This window comes from Tamandua tetradactyla, chromosome 12, assembly GCF_023851605.1.
Source record: "Tamandua tetradactyla isolate mTamTet1 chromosome 12, mTamTet1.pri, whole genome shotgun sequence".
NCBI lineage: Eukaryota > Metazoa > Chordata > Mammalia > Pilosa > Myrmecophagidae > Tamandua > Tamandua tetradactyla.
The window spans coordinates 76,865,167-76,883,274 of NC_135338.1; the positions used below are offsets into that span (position 1 = coordinate 76,865,167).

At 37.7% G+C, this 18,108-nt stretch overlaps 1 protein-coding gene across 2 annotated transcripts in view; it reads left to right on the plus strand.

Annotated features, from left to right (window-relative positions):
• GABRB3 (gamma-aminobutyric acid type A receptor subunit beta3) overlaps positions 1-18,108 on the plus strand; it is a 55,643-nt gene that overhangs the window by 34,535 nt on the left and 3,000 nt on the right. For both annotated transcript variants that reach the window (XM_077122366.1, XM_077122367.1), the window contains exons 4-5: positions 5,189-5,341; positions 10,546-10,790. In XM_077122366.1, the coding sequence (XP_076978481.1) occupies positions 5,189-5,341; positions 10,546-10,790 (398 nt within the window). The remainder of the gene's footprint in view (positions 1-5,188; positions 5,342-10,545; positions 10,791-18,108) is intronic.

Consider the following 18,108-nt stretch of genomic DNA (forward strand, 5'->3'; position numbering starts at 1 on the left):
TAAAACAAGTTTATTAGTCTCTTTTACAAGAGTTCTTTAAACATTCTGGATAACGTGTTTCTTATAGATTTTATGATTTGAAAGTATTTTCTCCCAAACTGTGGGTTGTCTTTTCGCTTTTTTAATGGTGTCGTTTGCAGCAAAATAGTTTTTAATTTTGATGAAGTCCAATTTATCTATTTTTTCTTTGGCTGCTTATGGTAGTAGGCATTCTTGCTCTGATTTCACACACAGGAATATGGGGGTTTGACAGGTCAGTCTGTATCTCAGAGGATTTCCCAAATAAACAGTGAGACTTAACCTAAATCTTCAAACTTTGATCTGACATCATGTCATCCAATTCTGATGTACTATGGAAGATAAGAAAGAGAGTCATTTTGCCTGGTTGGGACAGTCCTTGAAGGAGAGTCTTTAAACACCAGCCTGTTTTCTATTTCTTTTTTCCATTTCATATACTGCCTTTCTTTCATGCATTTTTTTTATGGGACTCAAACCCAGGTCTCCAGCATGACAAGTGAGAACTCTGCCACTGAACCACCACTGTCCACCCTCTTTCATGCATTTTTAACAGATAATACTTAAAGTGACTAGTAAGAAGAATGAGAAGATTAGTGACTTTTTTTTTAATTTTAAGGTTGTATTATAAAGTAAGAAGGTAGATTATAACTGAATAAGATAGGCTAAAGAGACCCAAAATCAATTACTGAGTGAGTGTTTATGAAAGTTCTTAGATGATGGTTGGGGAGCCCGATGCAGCAGTTTTCTTGAGGGGAGAGAGTCATAGTGTAAATATACCAGATTTGCAGCAGGTACTAAAGTATCAGCTTGTTTCATTGTAATTACATGTGAGTGGCCCTTATCGCTTAACAAAGGTGGTATAATATCTAGATCCGCATGTTTTATGAGTTTTTCACAAATTCTAAAGCCTTAGGGAGTGATATTAATTTAGGCAGATTAGAGCTCAAGAGCCTTGTGTTGGTCCATTACTTTCAGTACATCTGGGAAGAAAGGATTGAACTCAGCATCTTTTAAAAGATAGTTTTGCCAAGGAAGCCCTGAATTGGAATAGTGCACTTGTGTTTCAGGGACTGTGCTGCTGTCTGTCAGCTCAGCATTCACTTGGGAAGCTGGCTGCTTCTGCATTGACATATAGGCTCCAGGCTTCTGTACTCTTTTTTTGTAATTTTGAAGCTTCTATTGCTATTTTGAAGGGTATGCCCTCGTGCAGCTGACTCACTACTTCTCAACTTTAAAGAATTAGCAAGTAGCTATGATCATTTTGGAAGTTTTCCCCATAGACACAGCATATATCATGGCATTCTTTCCTGCCTGTGAAAGGACTTTGCCTAACAGATGCTACAAAAAACACTTTTATAAGCCTTTTCAGTTGCACATATAATGGCAAAAGCCTTTGTTCAAAAAAAAAGCAGATGGTGTTTCTGATAAATCTCATGTTTAGTAGCATTCTGAGGTCTCTACCTTGTGGCATCTTAGAAGGTACTTCTTTTGGACCTGCTCAGTCTTCCTTCCTAGCCATAAATATCTCAATTCAGATAATCTGACACCTCTCCTCACTTCACTACTACATTACACCCCTAGAACATGTTTGTATCTCTGGTATCACACTGACCTCAGTTTGACTATATAGTCATGTTATCAGCCTCCCACATTTCTGGGGGCAAGCATTCAGAACATATTTTCAGTCACACTTCATTGCATTGATGTCAACATTTGCCTTTACTGGGAATAGTTTCCCTGAAGAAGATGTAATTTAGAAAATATTCAGGAAGTTAACTTGGAGCAAAGAAAGTTGGAGAGCATGGCAGATTGCATTATCATTCAAAACTATTTGTTGCTTTTGCTAACTTTCCCTAGGGGAGAATAAAACTTTCCCATGACATGAGGATTGGCAATACACCTTGCTCTGCCCAATGGAATGTGAGGAGAATTTTATGTGGCACTTTTGTGAACTCCCTTTTACCTCTAACATAATGTCCAGTAATGCTCTAGATGAGGAATCTAAGTGGATATGTCACATGAGAAAGAAAAACATTAATTTTTATTGTTGAAGGCTATGAAATTTGAGGGGGCCATTTGTTATACAGCATAATCCAACTTTTTCTGACCAGTACACAAAGTATTCCAGGTATAGTAAGTATAGAGAAATGTATCTGAAGCAAAGAGAAGCAAATGATAGGTAATAAAAAAGGCATTTGTTACTGGCCTTTTCCATGGCATTTCAAACAAAGTTTCAAAAAAGGGATTGAACATTTTGGATATTAAACTCACTAAAGAGTCACATAAATAAATCAGGTAGTTATCTTTTCATTCATTCAGCATACAGAAATATTTTTGGATAAGCTGTGAAGTTTTAAAAGCTTATCTAGGCATTACAGTGTATAAAAACTACATTGCATCACAAACTCTGCTTTGAGGTCTATACAATTTACTAAGAAAGATTGTATCTTGTCAAATGTTAACAATTACCTTATAATGAGGAACAAGAACTCAGAGGGTGATTATTTACATTGGAAGGAGGAAGAAGAAGGGATTCATGGGAATTTGGCATTTGATCCCTTGAGGTTTATATAACGGAAGAAATTTTTAAGGAAGAAACAGCAGATGTGAAGGAGCAGAGGTGGGAAATATGGACAATTCATCTGGGAAAGTGAGACTCCTCTTTCGCTAGAAAATATTATGTTTAATTCAGAAATGTGGTGGGTAATAAAACTGAAGTTAGTTTGGGGAAAAATTATGAGGAAACTAAAATTCCTGGATGAGTCTTTTGATTTTTATGAGACGTCAATAGGCCATAGAAGATTTTGGGTATGGGCTGCCAGTGAGTGTGAAAGCCCACGCTTCAGGAATTTATGGTCTGAATAAAGAGTTGGGGTCCTGAAATGGCAAAATCTGTGTTCACCCAGCATGGAGGCATATGATGTTCATGATTCACTTGCACACAGAATGAAATGTATGTATAGAGTAGCCTCAAATCTATTTGAAGGGAAGTTTTATTTCGTTAACTGTCTTGGAAAAATTGGTTATTTGGGGAGGGGAAGAAAAATTGATATATATCAAATACTGAAATAATTGCTGGCCCTCATGGGTAAGTCCTCATGGGTAAGTCTTTTTTGTAAGCTTTCCTAAGCCTAAAAACAAGTTTTAAAAACTCACAAATTAAAAGCAATGATATGGATAACTTCTACTAGGTATAAAAATTTAAGTATTCATATGCTGTCCATTCAAACACATCACAAGTTTTAAAACAAACAAATTTTTGCAGAGGTTACAACAAATAACCTCTATGAAGAACATAAGTCTTAAAAATAGTCTGTGAAAAGAAAAATAATAAAAATGCAAAATACAATCAGGTAATTTATGAGATTAAGTATGAAGGACAAACTAACGTATAGGAAGGATTCAATAAAAATGATTGAAAGGGCAAATGTTTCCAATGGGAATTAGCCAAAATTATTTTTAAGAGATGTTATGTAATGTTTGCAGGGTGAGATGGACATTTTTATTAAGTACTGATAGTGGCAATGTACATTGTATGATTCTTCTGCAAAGTTATTTGACAATATATATTAAAAGCCTTAAACACTGGCCTAGAAAGTTCTCTTTTGGAATATTCATCCTAGGGAAATAAGTCTAAATTTAGCAACATGGCACTGTTCAAAAATGTTTTAAATACTATTATATAGTTTTGAAGACATAAAAATCTAAATCTACAACCTTCAGGAAAATGTACTTGTAAACTATAGAATGCACGTGCATATATTTGATGGAAAATTAGAAAGAATTTTTAATTGTGTTTACGAAGAACTTGGATCAACTATGAATATGCTTATGCTATGATGACAATATGATATATGCATTTAACCAAAGTCATACAAAACTTTAAAAAAAAAAGCCTGGGAGGAATTTCAAGATTGTCAGCCCTTAAGTGCTGGGTCTACAAGATTTTTTTTTTCTCCTTTTATATTATTCTGGCTGAAAATATTATTCAGTCTATAGTAGGAAGCCTGGAAACATGTCTTTCATCTTCTGTATAGGAGCAGTAGTTGCAGTACTATGAGTGAATCCAACTGCTAAAGAAAATAATAGGAATAAAATCAGAGAGCCACAAAGTGAAATCTGGAAAATGCACACATTTGTATTTAGGTGGAAAAAAGCACCAGTCAGGGTAGGAGTAGAATGAGGTCAAGAAAAACAGTGTCTCCAGAAGCTTAAAATATAAGCAATCTGAAGGAGGAAAGAACCATCCACCAATGGGAGTCAGGGAATCAAGAAAGTTGACAACCAGACAAGGTCATTAGATTTTTACTGGTTGACCTTAATGAAGCTTCACTGGAATCCAAAAGTGAAAGAACCAGGGAACTGGAGTTGATAAAGTAGACTGTTGAAATAGACAGAAGGAAATGGAATCCATACCTGATTTGATTCATGAAAACATGGCATAACAAATAAGCTGTTTTCTTACTCTTTTGTGGTGGTGGTGATGGAGAAGGAGTTACAACGTATGTTAAGTGGATGTACATATCCGAGCACTAGCACTGAGATTCATGTATGAGAAAAAAAGGCAAGTGCTGCTCTGAGTCTCTCTCGAATGCCTTTTTTGCAGTCAGAGCAAAGGATCTCAGTGTAAACCATTAACTTTTCTGATGTTAGAACAACTTCTCTGCTTCTTTGTCTCAGGATAGCTCCTGAGCCATATGTCTTAATCTGGGTCAATGACTCCAACAAATCTTTCAGTACAAAGTGTTTTGTCCAGTCAGTCTGGATGGGTTGATGATCATTGGTTAAAACCATTTTCTCCAGAATACCTTGAGCCCAACCTCTCTGTTGACGATGGAGAAGAAGGGGACGGTCAGTAAAAAGATAAACAAGATTTTGGGCACCATTATGTATTTAAAGCTAAAGGCTTTTCCACAGTTTTCCAGGGATTGCTCTCAGTTAAACTTTAGCCTTAGTAGTTTATCCCAATCATTGCCTTATAAACAGGCTGAAATATACCACTTCCTCTGCAGTCCCTTATAAAAACTATGACGCAGACTCTAGAAGCAAACTGCTGGCTCTTCAGTGTTTGGAGCATCAAATGCAGACTGCTGACCTATGGAAATCAAAGGAAAGTACAGTTTCTGCCTTGTCTTTCACCAGTGCAATGACCCTTCTATGTTCCCCTTAGGAGCCTATCCTCGACTTTCTCTGAGCTTTCGGTTAAAGAGAAACATTGGATACTTCATTCTTCAGACTTACATGCCCTCCATACTGATTACGATTCTCTCATGGGTCTCCTTCTGGATCAACTATGATGCATCTGCTGCAAGAGTTGCCCTTGGTACGTGTCATTTTTAAGTGGTATCTAAAATGTAAAGTAACCATATCTTTACATAATAAAAGGAGTACAAAGGCTACAGTTCAATTACCATTTTTTGATATAGTGACACCAATTTTTGCCAGGATAGTCACATTTTTCTCTTGAAACACTAATTTCATGCACAATTCCCCTGATGTGTTAATTTAATTATAAGGCTTAAATGTGAGTTTTCATGCCCATGAAAGGGAAAATATGCTTGCGGAATATTTGCATAATGTAACTATTTTTGACTCTAATTTTAAAGCAAGGATGAACAGCTCCTGTTCAAAATTATTCTGTAGCCCAGAAAGAAGACTTAATTAATTGTGTATTCTCCTTTTTTAAGTTAGAAAAATAGTCATATCTTATAAGATATAATTGTAATTATATAATTTAATGAGATTTAAAATGTGTGATTAGAATCTGAGTGATTCCTAAGAACTTTGATGATCATTTCTGGTTATTGATCATTTGACAACTGGATTATTAGTATATGTACAATATGCACTCAGGTTATGATGTTATTTCTAATTTTTTTTTAATGTTTAATGGAAGGCTTATATTTAAAGAAGCATTATTCTCTACTTGATGATTATTATGAAACTGTATCAACAAATCATTTAAAGCATAAACTTTAAATAAATACAGAGTTAAAAGGGAAATTTCTCATTTTATCCCTTTCTTTTGGTAGGGTTAAATTTAATTCCTGAAAATGATATTATCGGTACTACCTAGAAAATAATTATCAACACATTTGCTGGTAAAGTAGCTTGCAGGTAGCCATAAGAATTCCAATTCCAGTTATCCCATCTTTTCCTCCTTTCTCTGTTCAGCCAGGACTTTAAGTTGATTAACATTTTTTTCTAAGAGAATATGTATGCATATGTGTATGTGGTTGTCTGTTTTAGACCTACAGATATGTGACTTGCACAGTTGCATCAGAGATTAGATTTTTCCTTTTAAGAAAATCAGGGATTATTCCTAATGGTGTTAGGTGAATGAAAAGACACTTTAAGAAAAATAAAGTATTAAAATAAGCTAAACGTACTATATTAACTGTAATCTATTTCTAATGATAGTAGTAAAAACTCTCTCTAAAAAATAAAATCCAAGATTTCTCTAACCGGAAGAGGTTAGCCTATATAACCTTAGTCCTTTAAGTAGGTTTTACTTTTTTATGTTTGTTACTAGATCACTCTTTGTCAAATCACTTTCTATTCTCACATGGAAAATTAAGGGAGATAAAATGAATTCACAGACAGATCCAAATTTCATGAAATCAGTAGCTTATACAATTTTGGGGAGACCTTAAGAAAAAGAATGCAAAAAATAAAAAATTGACCTCTCCCTACCTGTACAAATGGAGACCCGGAGTTGAAGCTTCACTAGCTTCACCATGAATTTGCCTCCATGAATTTGTCTTTCTTGAAATAACTAGAGAAATTGAAGTATCAAAGAACGAGAATTATCTGTCATCTCTGGGAGTGAAGTATTCTGCAAAGGTGAATTTCTGAATTTTCTGGGTAATAGAAGTTCTATAATTATAATTCTATAATTTCTTCCATAATATTAAACAGATAATCTATCTGAAGTGGGTCATATTCAACCCAACGTCATTGCAGTATGTGAACGTAGATTCCACTTTTTCTTAATGACTCCGCATTATCATCATAAACCTAAATCATCCTTCGACAGCTCTGCTGGGACAAAATAATAGTGTGGGCAGAGTTGCCAAGGCTTTGCCACTGGAAGAGAGGGCTAGGTGAATGCCAGTGACAGACTGACATCAAAAGGCTGGGAGGCAAAAGCTAGAGGTAGAAGTGAATGGGGAATTTACCAACATCGGGGTAAACCTGGGACTAGAGATATAGAAGGCAGTAGGGGTCTTAGAGCTGCAGAATCTGGCCAGACAAAGCCTGTGTCCAAAAATGCTCAAGTCTAAGAGGGTGACACCAGCAAACTCATTTTTTCTGCCTCTCCTTTTCCTCATGTAAGACATGGTCTATGAGTCTGCATCGCCATCTATCAGGACTCATCATTTGGCTAACTCCATTGGTTAAGGAAAAGGATATTTTAGGGTCATGAGCACTGAATAATGAGAATAACAGCAAAACCACAATGACAACATCATCTCCACCACTATAATATTAATGGCCAAAACATTTCAAATACGTACATGCCAAGTCTCTGCCGAGGACATAAATGTAGTTATTCATCTGATCTGGAGAAGATCCATATCAGAATAGGCAGCATTATTACCCCCATTTTACAGATGAGGAAATCAAGGCACAGGGAAGCTAAATAGCTTATAGAAAATTATGTGACATTGTCACATAATTATTAAATGGCAACTGAAAATTTTCCATCTGGTTAGTAAAACTCTGGGGCCCTTTCCCTCAACCACTGCAACTAATGCCCAAAATGCCAATAGACAATTACACAGAAGAACTGTTTGGTCTACTATGTTGTCAAAACCATAAGCTAAAAAAAAAAAAAAAAAAATTGAATGAGGGTTATTATTAACTATTAGTATTGTGAGATCATTCAGAACCCTCAAGATGCTAATATGTTCCCTGGCTTTTTAAGAGGATGTGGCTAGGATTCAGGGGGCTTTAATTGAAGAAATCCCCCTGATCCCAGCCTAAACATCTTGTAAAATGCTTTAAGTACTGTTTGCTTCCATGCTAAATGGCCTACCATAATTTTTGCATTTCATTCCTAAATGAGGTCACAATCAGGCAGTCTTTTCATAGATTTCCATGGAAACTGTCCCCCCAACCCAGTGCACTGTTTGGACCATAGTGGCTTGGGGAGATGTTTGAGGCCTGTTCCCACTTGCTTCTCCTATCAGGAAGAAAATCATGGGCAGCTCCCTGCTTACTGTCCTGCAGTACACTCAGCATCCCCTTAGAGAGAGAAGTGACCACAAGGCTTAAGCTGCAGATTCGAGTCTCTTGCCAGGAAAAACTAGAGGTTACCAAAAATTATTTTCCTTTAAAGATGATAATAGTATGACTATTTCTTCTTGTTATTATCAATAATCCCAGTTAACACTTCTTTGTGCACATCAACAAGTGATTTTTGGTAGTTATGTTTAGGCTGCTTAACAACCCCAAATGGTGATTATGACCCTTTAAGCTTCCCTCAGGTCACATCCCTCTCTGGAGGCAGCAGAGTGGGCTTAGGCCTGACCATGACATTCTACAGGACAGACTGTGGACCCCACAGTCTGCTGCTGTCCACAATATTCTAGATAAGAGATAAACTATAGAAGGAATTTTGAAAATGCATTGGCATTTTCAAAAAGTATTCATGTGAGCCAAAACTAGAAAGACTGAAGCATTTCCTTTGAAATCTTACTGCATACATGTCCATGCAAAAGAGTCACTTGCGGAGAGGAAGTTAACACCTAAAGTTAAACATTTAGACTTCCCAGATTCATCCGGGAACAGAAAGAAAAAAAAAAAGCAATGGAAAGAACATTACAAAATTTTAAAATCATGGTGAGAACACAAAAGTTTTTAGCATTTGGGTGGTGTTTTTACATTTATGTGTAAGCTGTAATTATACCACTGCCACTTTAAAAATTTAAAAATCTTAAGGTGTCTATGAATGATATGTTTAAAGGAGAAGGTCAGAATATTCTGAAGTCTCAGATTTCCATATATTCCGTAAGCAATGCTGGTTTGCAGTTATATATAAAAATTGTCTCAGTTCTCTTCTTTTAATACCAGTCAGAGATCAGGTGGGAGGAGGCTGTATGTTTGAGAAAGGCATCTGGGGTCTCTTGAGTGGCCCACAGAGTGGACTGAGTCCTGCTCCCCGGAAGCCTTCTCTGTGGAATGGGGAGGATGGTTCAGAAACCCAAAGGAAATCAAACCTTTCTTTCCAACCCTTAACTGGAGAGTTGAAAGCACAGCTGGAGGTCGTAAACATGCCTCTGGTGGGGTCTGGGTGGAGGCGACCATAGTTCTGGACTTGGGCTCTGCTGCAGAGCCTGTTTCTTCTCAGCTGGCACAGCCTCTTAGCCTCAGACACATCACTGGTTCTCATGATTGCTGTGGATGTAGGCCTATGGCTAAGGCTTTCCTCCTGAACAGCAGGACAGAAGTGCTCTTCTTCATTAGGTCCTGCAAGATTCACTAGCAATGACATTCAGTGGCATCTGTTGCATTGGTTTAAAGAACCCACACTTTGGAGCTGCCTTGCTTCCTAGAGTCTTCCTAATATTTAAAGAATATTGTCCCCAAGGAGGATATCAGCTGGAATAATTACTGTCCCTCCAATAAGTAAGTGGTCCACACCTTCCTAAAAGTATAGATTAACTCAAGTCAGCAGGTTCCAGACTTGTCACTAACAGATTTGCCCCCTGATCTCTATGGCCTCAGAGTTTAAACACTGGATCTTTGTATAGTGAGAACTGCATCCATTGTTATTGGAGAACTGCAACAGGTGGTCCCTGTCCTTCCATGTTTTTAGAAACTAAATATAGTTTCTATTAGGAAACGGTGTGATCGTTCACACGATGCTGTGTAAAGGATTTGACATAATAACATACAAAAGAAAATGGATCTGGCCAGTTGCTCCAAGATCTGTTATGATTCTATACTTGGAATAAAATCATTAACCATTAACTTTAGCAAATATTTCCTGATCAGCTGTTTTCAAGCCTCTTTCTTAGGTGCAAAGGGAAAACACTCTGTGAGATAATCTACCCTCAGGAACTTTACCCAAGTATTCCTTTCTCTTTGAACTCAGGACTCGATCACATGCTTAATAATTAAAAATGAAAACATGAAACAAAACAAAATAAAACAAAAACGTTGCCACATTCCTCTTCATATAAAGAACTGTTTTCTCATGACTGGGAATTTCACTGAGCACTTGTTGCCCTAAATCTTTCTCTTTCCACTCTCAAAACTGCACTCCCTTTATTAGTAAGGGCTTATGGGGGTAAGCCCCTGCCTGGTATAACTCCTCCCGAAGAGAGGTGTCAGCTTCCTATACTGATGCATGATGTTCTGCTCAAACGACATGGTTTATGCTCTACCGCATTTCAGTTGCCTGATAATATTCAACCCATTTTCATCAACTCATTCAAGCTGTTTGAGAAAATAAGAAAGGGAAATGAAAACTGAAGAACAGCGCAGCAGACGGCAGCCTCTCACTCTCTCTGTCTTTTATAGGGATCACAACTGTGCTGACGATGACAACAATCAACACCCACCTTCGGGAGACTCTGCCCAAAATCCCCTACGTCAAAGCCATCGACATGTACCTGATGGGCTGCTTTGTCTTTGTGTTTCTGGCCCTTCTGGAGTATGCCTTTGTCAACTACATTTTCTTTGGAAGAGGCCCCCAAAGGCAGAAGAAGCTTGCGGAAAAGACAGCTAAGGCGAAGAATGATCGTGCAAAGAGTGAAAGCAACCGGGTAGGCTCTTCAGTATCTTGAATTTCACCTTCTCCCTAAAAGCCAATGAATTGCTGTATTTGCTTCTGAGACCTTTGAGTAGAAGGTGTGTGGCCTAGTTGGTCATAATCTGACAAATTCCTGCATGCAAGCTGCTGAATTTTTTTTTTTATTAATTAAGAAAAAAAAAGAAATTAACCCAACATTTAGAAATCATTCCATTCTACATATGCAATCAGTAATTCTTAATATCATCACATAGATGCATGATCATCATTTCTTAGTACATTTGCATCGATTTAGAAGAAGAACTAGCAAACAACAGAAAAAGATATAGAATGTTAATATAGAGAAAAAAATAAAAATAATAATGAGAGTACAAAAAAAAGACAAACAAACAAACAAAGAGACACACAAGTTGCTGAATTTTATATAAAGCCAAAATTAGTACAGAAGCTGAAGAAACCAAAATTTCCCCAGTTTCCTTTTGAGAGAACATAGCCTGTGGGTACAAGAATTAATGAAACTCTGGGGTGTGAATCCTGACCCTGGCACATAGAAGCATTTTCAAAATGTCTTTACTGGGTTGCAAAATTACAAATTTGGTTTTTCAGCAAGCTGTTATTTCCAAAGAGTGTGCAGAACCCTCCCTTGTCCACCCTCAGGTCCCAAAGTTAAAGGTTCCTAACATGAAAAGAGTGAGCAGGAAGGTGCAGGTATTCAGGCAAGGTGCTCCAACCTGGTTGTGTTCTACAGAAATCCAGGAAGACCTCGTGGGGTCACTAGGGAGTCTCTGGCTACACTCCCAAGAGAGAAAATGAATTTATCCACCCACCTCCAGCCCAGCCTAACTTGTTGGTACATGCTTCCAATTAAAAAATAACTTGATGATGTTGATGTCATTTATTTTTTTTTTTTTTTTTTTTTTTTTTTTTTTTTTTAAAGGAAAGACAGAGAGAAGGAAGGAAGGATAGAAGGAAGGAAGGAAGGAAGAAAGGGAAACATTTTTAAACATTTTCTTGTTTTATTGTATTCTGTTTCTCCGTTTTTTGTTACATGGGCTGGGGCCGGGAATCGAACCGAGGTCCTCCGGCATAGCAGGCAAGCACTTTGCCCGCTGAGCCACCGCGGCCCGCCCCAATGTCATTTATTTTTAATGAATGCAATATATTATTGCAATCATAAACAATATTTTAGCAAAAGCACATTATACGTTTTATTTGTTTTCTTTTTTCCTTCTACCTCTTTCATCTCATCGAATGCTCAAAACTATGTTCTCAACTGTTTACATGATGGGTTTGTTCCCACGATGCTTTACTTTTTAATTCTTCTTGTCAATTTATCCATTTCTTAAGCCCTGGGGTGGTTTTCTCACCCCTTTTTGTGCTCTTAGTGCCACCATGTGTCTGTGTTCCCATCAAGGAGTTCAGTGAGCTCCTTAGAGTTTCACTTGTGCCCACTGTCCCAGAGGTGATGCATAATAGGTGCACAACATTTCAGAAGGAAAGGGTGTACAGAATTGAATGTGGATGGCTTTCATCCATTCAGCAAAACCTAGAATTGGTCAGAGAAACACAGAATCCGCGAATAAAACCAGGCTTTCCAAGGGCAACATTAACTACTAAATGAAAAATATACCTGGTGCCCCATAAGATTATGCTGCTAAGTCAGCCAGCATCCTACTGTGATTACACAGCATTCTTTGGTCATGCTGTTTCCAAGGATAGGGGAATTCGTTGAATTGTTCTTGTTTCCATGACACAGATACGCAGACACACACAATGCTGCTTTTCCCCTAATTCCCTACTACATCATCCTCTTCATTTAAACAGATTGTAAATTTGTTTCCTTTCTTCTAAATGAGATTGTTTAGAAGTGCCTAATGGTTGTGCTGCAGAAATACCTTTTGAATGTGAAGTGTAAAATTTAAAAATAAAACACGCAAAAAAACCTCCAACATTGCAGAGAAAAATTAGCAGAATGTAGAGAGATTATGTTATAAATCAGATGCAGAGGAAAATTTTTGTTTGTTCATGAGGTCATTTTTGGTGTCTGTTTTTCTGGGAAAAAAAATCTGTTTTCCCAGCAGTTTTGTTAAAGGACTTAAACATTCATATTTTTAAAAGTCTTAATTGTAAAGTTTTGAAACCTGAAGACTTAACATTTAGGTTTAAAATAGACATACAAATGTGTAATTTTAAAAGCATATTCTGTGTTTTTAAACCTAAGCATTAAAAAATTGTTCCTCATTGCCCCTAAGAATTTAGTGGTGATTTTATACAAGAAGAAATTCCCAGTAAGTTTATATCAGGTGATGTGGATGACTTAAAGTGAAAAAAATGCACAAATAACAAGTCCAGGAGCTTGATAGGTTATGCCTGCTGGAGGTAGGTTGTGCAATCAGGAGCACTACAGGCCACCAAATACGGCTCTGGGCAGTCTCCAACCACCTCTGGGATTATGAATGCACACCTAGTGTAAAACATCGAATAGACTTTCCTTATCTTTAGTAGTTATACAACACTGTAATATAGTAGTTGATTCTTGAACACTCAGATTTTTCACCTATTTACTTAGTTTCTCCTCAGACCTGCAGTAGGTATAAGTCTTGCCCTTAATTTATTTGTGTGTAATCTCTATTTGTTTCTGAGTTGTTTCTGTACCCAAGAGCTAGTTTTTGGTTAGAATGTGTGTATTATTGTCACAAGCCCTGGGGTATTTTGCAAGTTTGACCAGTTGGTATTTGAATTTTATAAGATGGCAGATAGTCTTAATTCTTGCTGAGGAATCCAAACTACAGACTTGGCATCTGTCTTCTTGCTAAAGAGCAAGGTTAATTTCCTCACGTGATAAATAATTTCTGATTCTTCTAAAATGAGAGTATTTTACTTGTTTAGAAGCTTGAAGGTAAATAAAGGATATGGTATCAATTATGTGCTGATCTGGTGACAAATTGTAGGAAAGAAACAAAAATCCTTCTGTCATATATTCTGTACTAGATGCTTTTAGTCTTTGAATGTTTGCACCTGTCCAGGTTATAGAGCAGAAAGAAAAACTACATTGATATTAATGATTCTAATTATAGTAGTATGAGACAAAAACCTTCAAAATAAAGAATATTAATGAAATAATTTGCAAACTGCATGACATCAGTCATTCTATACAGGGCATTTCAATCTTGCATTTCACCCACAACTTCCATCTATTTCAAGATTTAAATTCTCTTTTGGAAATATTTGGGGAAATGTTTGATTACAAAGATTTAACTGGTTTTAATAACCATTTCATTTTTCAGAAAAAATACAAGTAACTTCAGTGTAAAATTTTCTATATATTGATTCATGTTTAAATGCAAAATTAAAGTAAAGTAGCCGAAGTTATTTTACATTAAAATATTATTGTCAATATATATTCATATTCCATCCAACACCAGACTCAGTGTTACACATTTGCCCTGAAATAGGGGTAATATAAAATGTTTTTGGCTCCTGAGACCTGCCTTACCAGTACTCTTTCTTAAACTAGCTGCAATTAGCCATAAATGTCCAATGTATCCGAGAATACTTTAATTTTTAAAATAGTTAATGATGTTGGTAGGGAATGGAATAGAGGAGATTTGCCTCAGGTGCACAGCCAGCCAATTTCTGCACTTATTAAGTCTTTTCCCAAACCCATGACATTCCCTACAAAAGGCTGGGGGACATCAATTCTTGCAAATTTGTCACCAAATCTCAAAAAAATCAACTCAATATTTAGTTGATCTTATTTCGTTTTTGCATCTTTTTCTCTCTCCCTGGACTGTTCCTGAAATCACCATAGAAGTTATCTATTTGCCATCAATTATTCAGTTCTTTCTCCTCAGAATACCTTTTCCATTCATTCACATTTTCCCCCTTTTAAAACTAAGCCAAATGTGGTCTTCCATAACATTGTCCTTGACTTTTAACTCCAAGTTGCCCCATCTCATTTTCATCACTCCCTGCTTCAAGCTGTTGGTTTGGTCTTTGATGTCTCAGCTTCTAAAGCATGTGATCTGTGCTTGTTTGGTGGCATGCCACTAATATTTCATGTACCCATCATGTCTTCACTAAACAGCATCCAGGTCTTTGTCCTCTAAAAACCCACATGTGATTTGAACGTGGTGAATATGCTTGCAAACGTGTGTTAAGGAATGAATGATGTTTGTCATCAGTTTGGTCCCACTGAATCAGTATGATCAGTATGTTTTTTCACTTCCCTAGTGGGAAGAGAGGGGAAGGTTTATAAATGAATCTTTTAAAAAGCCAGGTGAAAGTATGAGTCATTAAGACCGTCAAACTTTGACTGAGTAAATGGGTCGCAAAATACTTCCCTCCCTTCATGTAAGGAAAGACATTTCTTTATTTGGTATTTCTGTCTTTGAAGTTGCTAATTATAATCCCATGGATTTTGATAAAAGGCACTTTTAGATGGGATTTTTGATAACCAGAAAAGAGATGATTTTGTCAGCATGTGTTTTAAAATGTGTTTAAAGGGCAATATACAGTACTTTTAAAAATGCGTTTGCTGGCTATTTGAAGCACCTGTCCGCTATACTTCTAAGGTCAAGGGCCTTCTCTTCTCTTGTGTATTTGAAGCCCCACACCTAGCACAGTACCTGAAGCATAGCAGATGCACGTTATTATTTTTATTATGAATAATCATCAAGATGCTGAGTACTGCCTGCTTCCTGTGCACATCTCCACTGAGGCACCCCATCTTCCTATGTGGTGCGCTGAGCTCTTCATCTTGCAGTTTTGTTCTATTTAAAACATGAAAAAGGATGTAGATAATATTTTCTAGAGCTAAATCATATTTTCTGATTTCTCTACCATCAGGAAAGCATTTCATTTTTCTCAGATTCTAACTAATAGCCAGTAAGCACCTCAAAAATGAATACAGTTTACCTTATGACTTGAAGAAAAACAAGTCTTGGAAATTATTCTCTGGCTCAATGTGAGATAAATTTTAGTTTTAAACATATGAACCTAACATGTAAGTCAACCTTTTGAAAATGTTGGACATTTAATTAAAATCTAAGTTTATTCAGCACCATCTCAGTTTTATTCAACCTCTTTAAGAGGCAGCTAATATGTTTCCTCTTAGTACTCAAAATCAACATTTGGTGGGGCATCACATTCATTCACTTCAGTATTAGAATAAACTGAATGCTGGTTGACATCCTCCACCAATCCCCCTTCCAAGAAATGTGATATCATTAATTCATTTACCATCAGAGCTGTAGAATGTGCTGGAGGGAGATGGTGACCAGTAAAGAGTAGTTCTCTCCTCAGAAGTTTCACGTTAATGTTCAAGTGTGTAAAGGCCATCTCAGCTGACCCTTTCATTCTTCCTCCTGCTGCCTCAGGGGCTGGCTGTCCAGGCACCCAGAGTAGATTCAATCATTCCCCTTCTTAGGGACAGCGAGCCCCTTCTCCCTCCACCAAAGGGATGTGACTGCAGGCCTGGACACACCTACTCCCTCTTCTGGCCTTACGCATGTGCTTCTCTCTTTTTTCAGCTACACCTTAATTTATCTGTTGAGCTTCTTCTCCCTCATCCTCTTAAACCACCGATTCCTCACTGGTCCTGAAGACAGGCAAATGGGCTTTTTTTGCTTTTTGGTTTTTACTGCCGACTACTACAGGGAAAAATAACAAATAAAAAGAACAGACATAAGGCAGATGTTCCAAACTCTTACAAATGTCTCAGATTCTTGGTACTTTTGAGATAAAAGCACCATTATAATTCTTCCCTCTATCAGATAAAAACCAACAAAATGCTAATATTATTTTGTTAATGCTCCTGGGAACAACTGATCTCTAGGAAACACCTCCTGCCCAGCGCCTTTAGTGCAGCAGAGATGGTAGAGAAAAGTGTCATGTTGGTCCATGGGCTTCTCCAAGCACTCATTAACCCACAGGCTTACTGTAGTTCATACTATGGAGACATTGCCCCATGCATGTAGATCTGCTTTGTGGTCCTCCTACCCTGTAGGACACAGTCTGCCTTTCCAAGAACAACTTCCTGTCCTTTCTGAGGCTGCTAGGGAGAGGCAGTTATGGGAGTGATAGCAACACCAGAGAGGAGCTTGATAGCATCGTTTAGGAAGAATGAGCTTCTAGCAGAATGAGCCCAAGGACTCTCCCGCCCACGTTGATGGAAGGGCCACTGCATAGCCATGCATGGATACATGCTGCCCAGGGCAGGCAACGCTCAGGCTAATGTGGGTATCTGCAGGGAACCCAGAAAACTATGAGTGGATGGGAGCTGAGTGGATGGGAGCAAAATGGATGGGAGCAGGATGGTAAGTCTTCTTCTTTCCCCTCCCTCCCCATGCTTTTATCTGCTGGGATGCAGAAATGATTGTGATAGAGGAAAGCTGCTGTGTGGATACCTAAGAACCCTGATTGGGCCTGGAGGAAATACCTGGATTTGTTGCAGTGGCAGGGAGGGAAGCATTATTGAAACCTCTGGGCAGTTCTTATCCAGATGGATGTAAAAGGATCAGGGTCAGTGCATGCTGATTAGACTTCCTCTCTTCAGTTTCCCCACTCAAATTCAATTTTTACACTTTTTCCTCCAGGTAGAGCTGTGATTCAGGAATACGTCACTTGTCTACTTAGAAATCACTTTTAGTTTCCATTGCCTAAAGGGTAAAGATGAAATTCTTTAACATGGTGTACAGAAACCTTAATGTCTTGACTCTAATCTTGCTTTCCAAGGTTTATCACTGAGCATACTTTTCTACTGTGATAAGATGATGTGAAGATGAAAATGATGGTGATAATAATGACAGTAACCCCATCTATTGAGGGCTCAGCATGTGCCAAGAACTGTGTGTTATGAACCCCTTATCTCTAGGGCATTAGTCCCTCTCAACTAGTTTGCCTTTTCAAAACTCTACCAGCCTTTGCATGTGATGGCTTTCATGCCCTCTCCCTGGAAAATTTCTATCATCCTTTGAGGCCTGACTCAAATGACGTTTTTCTTCCTAAATGTTCTCTCTTAACTCCTGTAAGTTTTTATTGCTTCTTACAGCTCAAAACAACACCCATTTATTGTCTCACACTTCTGTAGGTCAGAAGTCCAGACAGGCTCAACCTAGAGATTAAGAATCAGGGCTGAAATCAAGGAGTCCACAAGGCTGTGTCCCCTTCTCGGGCTCTAGGGAAGAATCTGCTTCCAGGCTCATTTGAGTTGTTGGCTGAACTCAGTTCTTTGTGATTATAGGACTGAGGACTCCATTTCCTTGCTGGCTGTCAGGCAGGTACAGTCCTTCCTTTTGAGAGACTGCCTGCATTGCTTTTCATGATTTGCA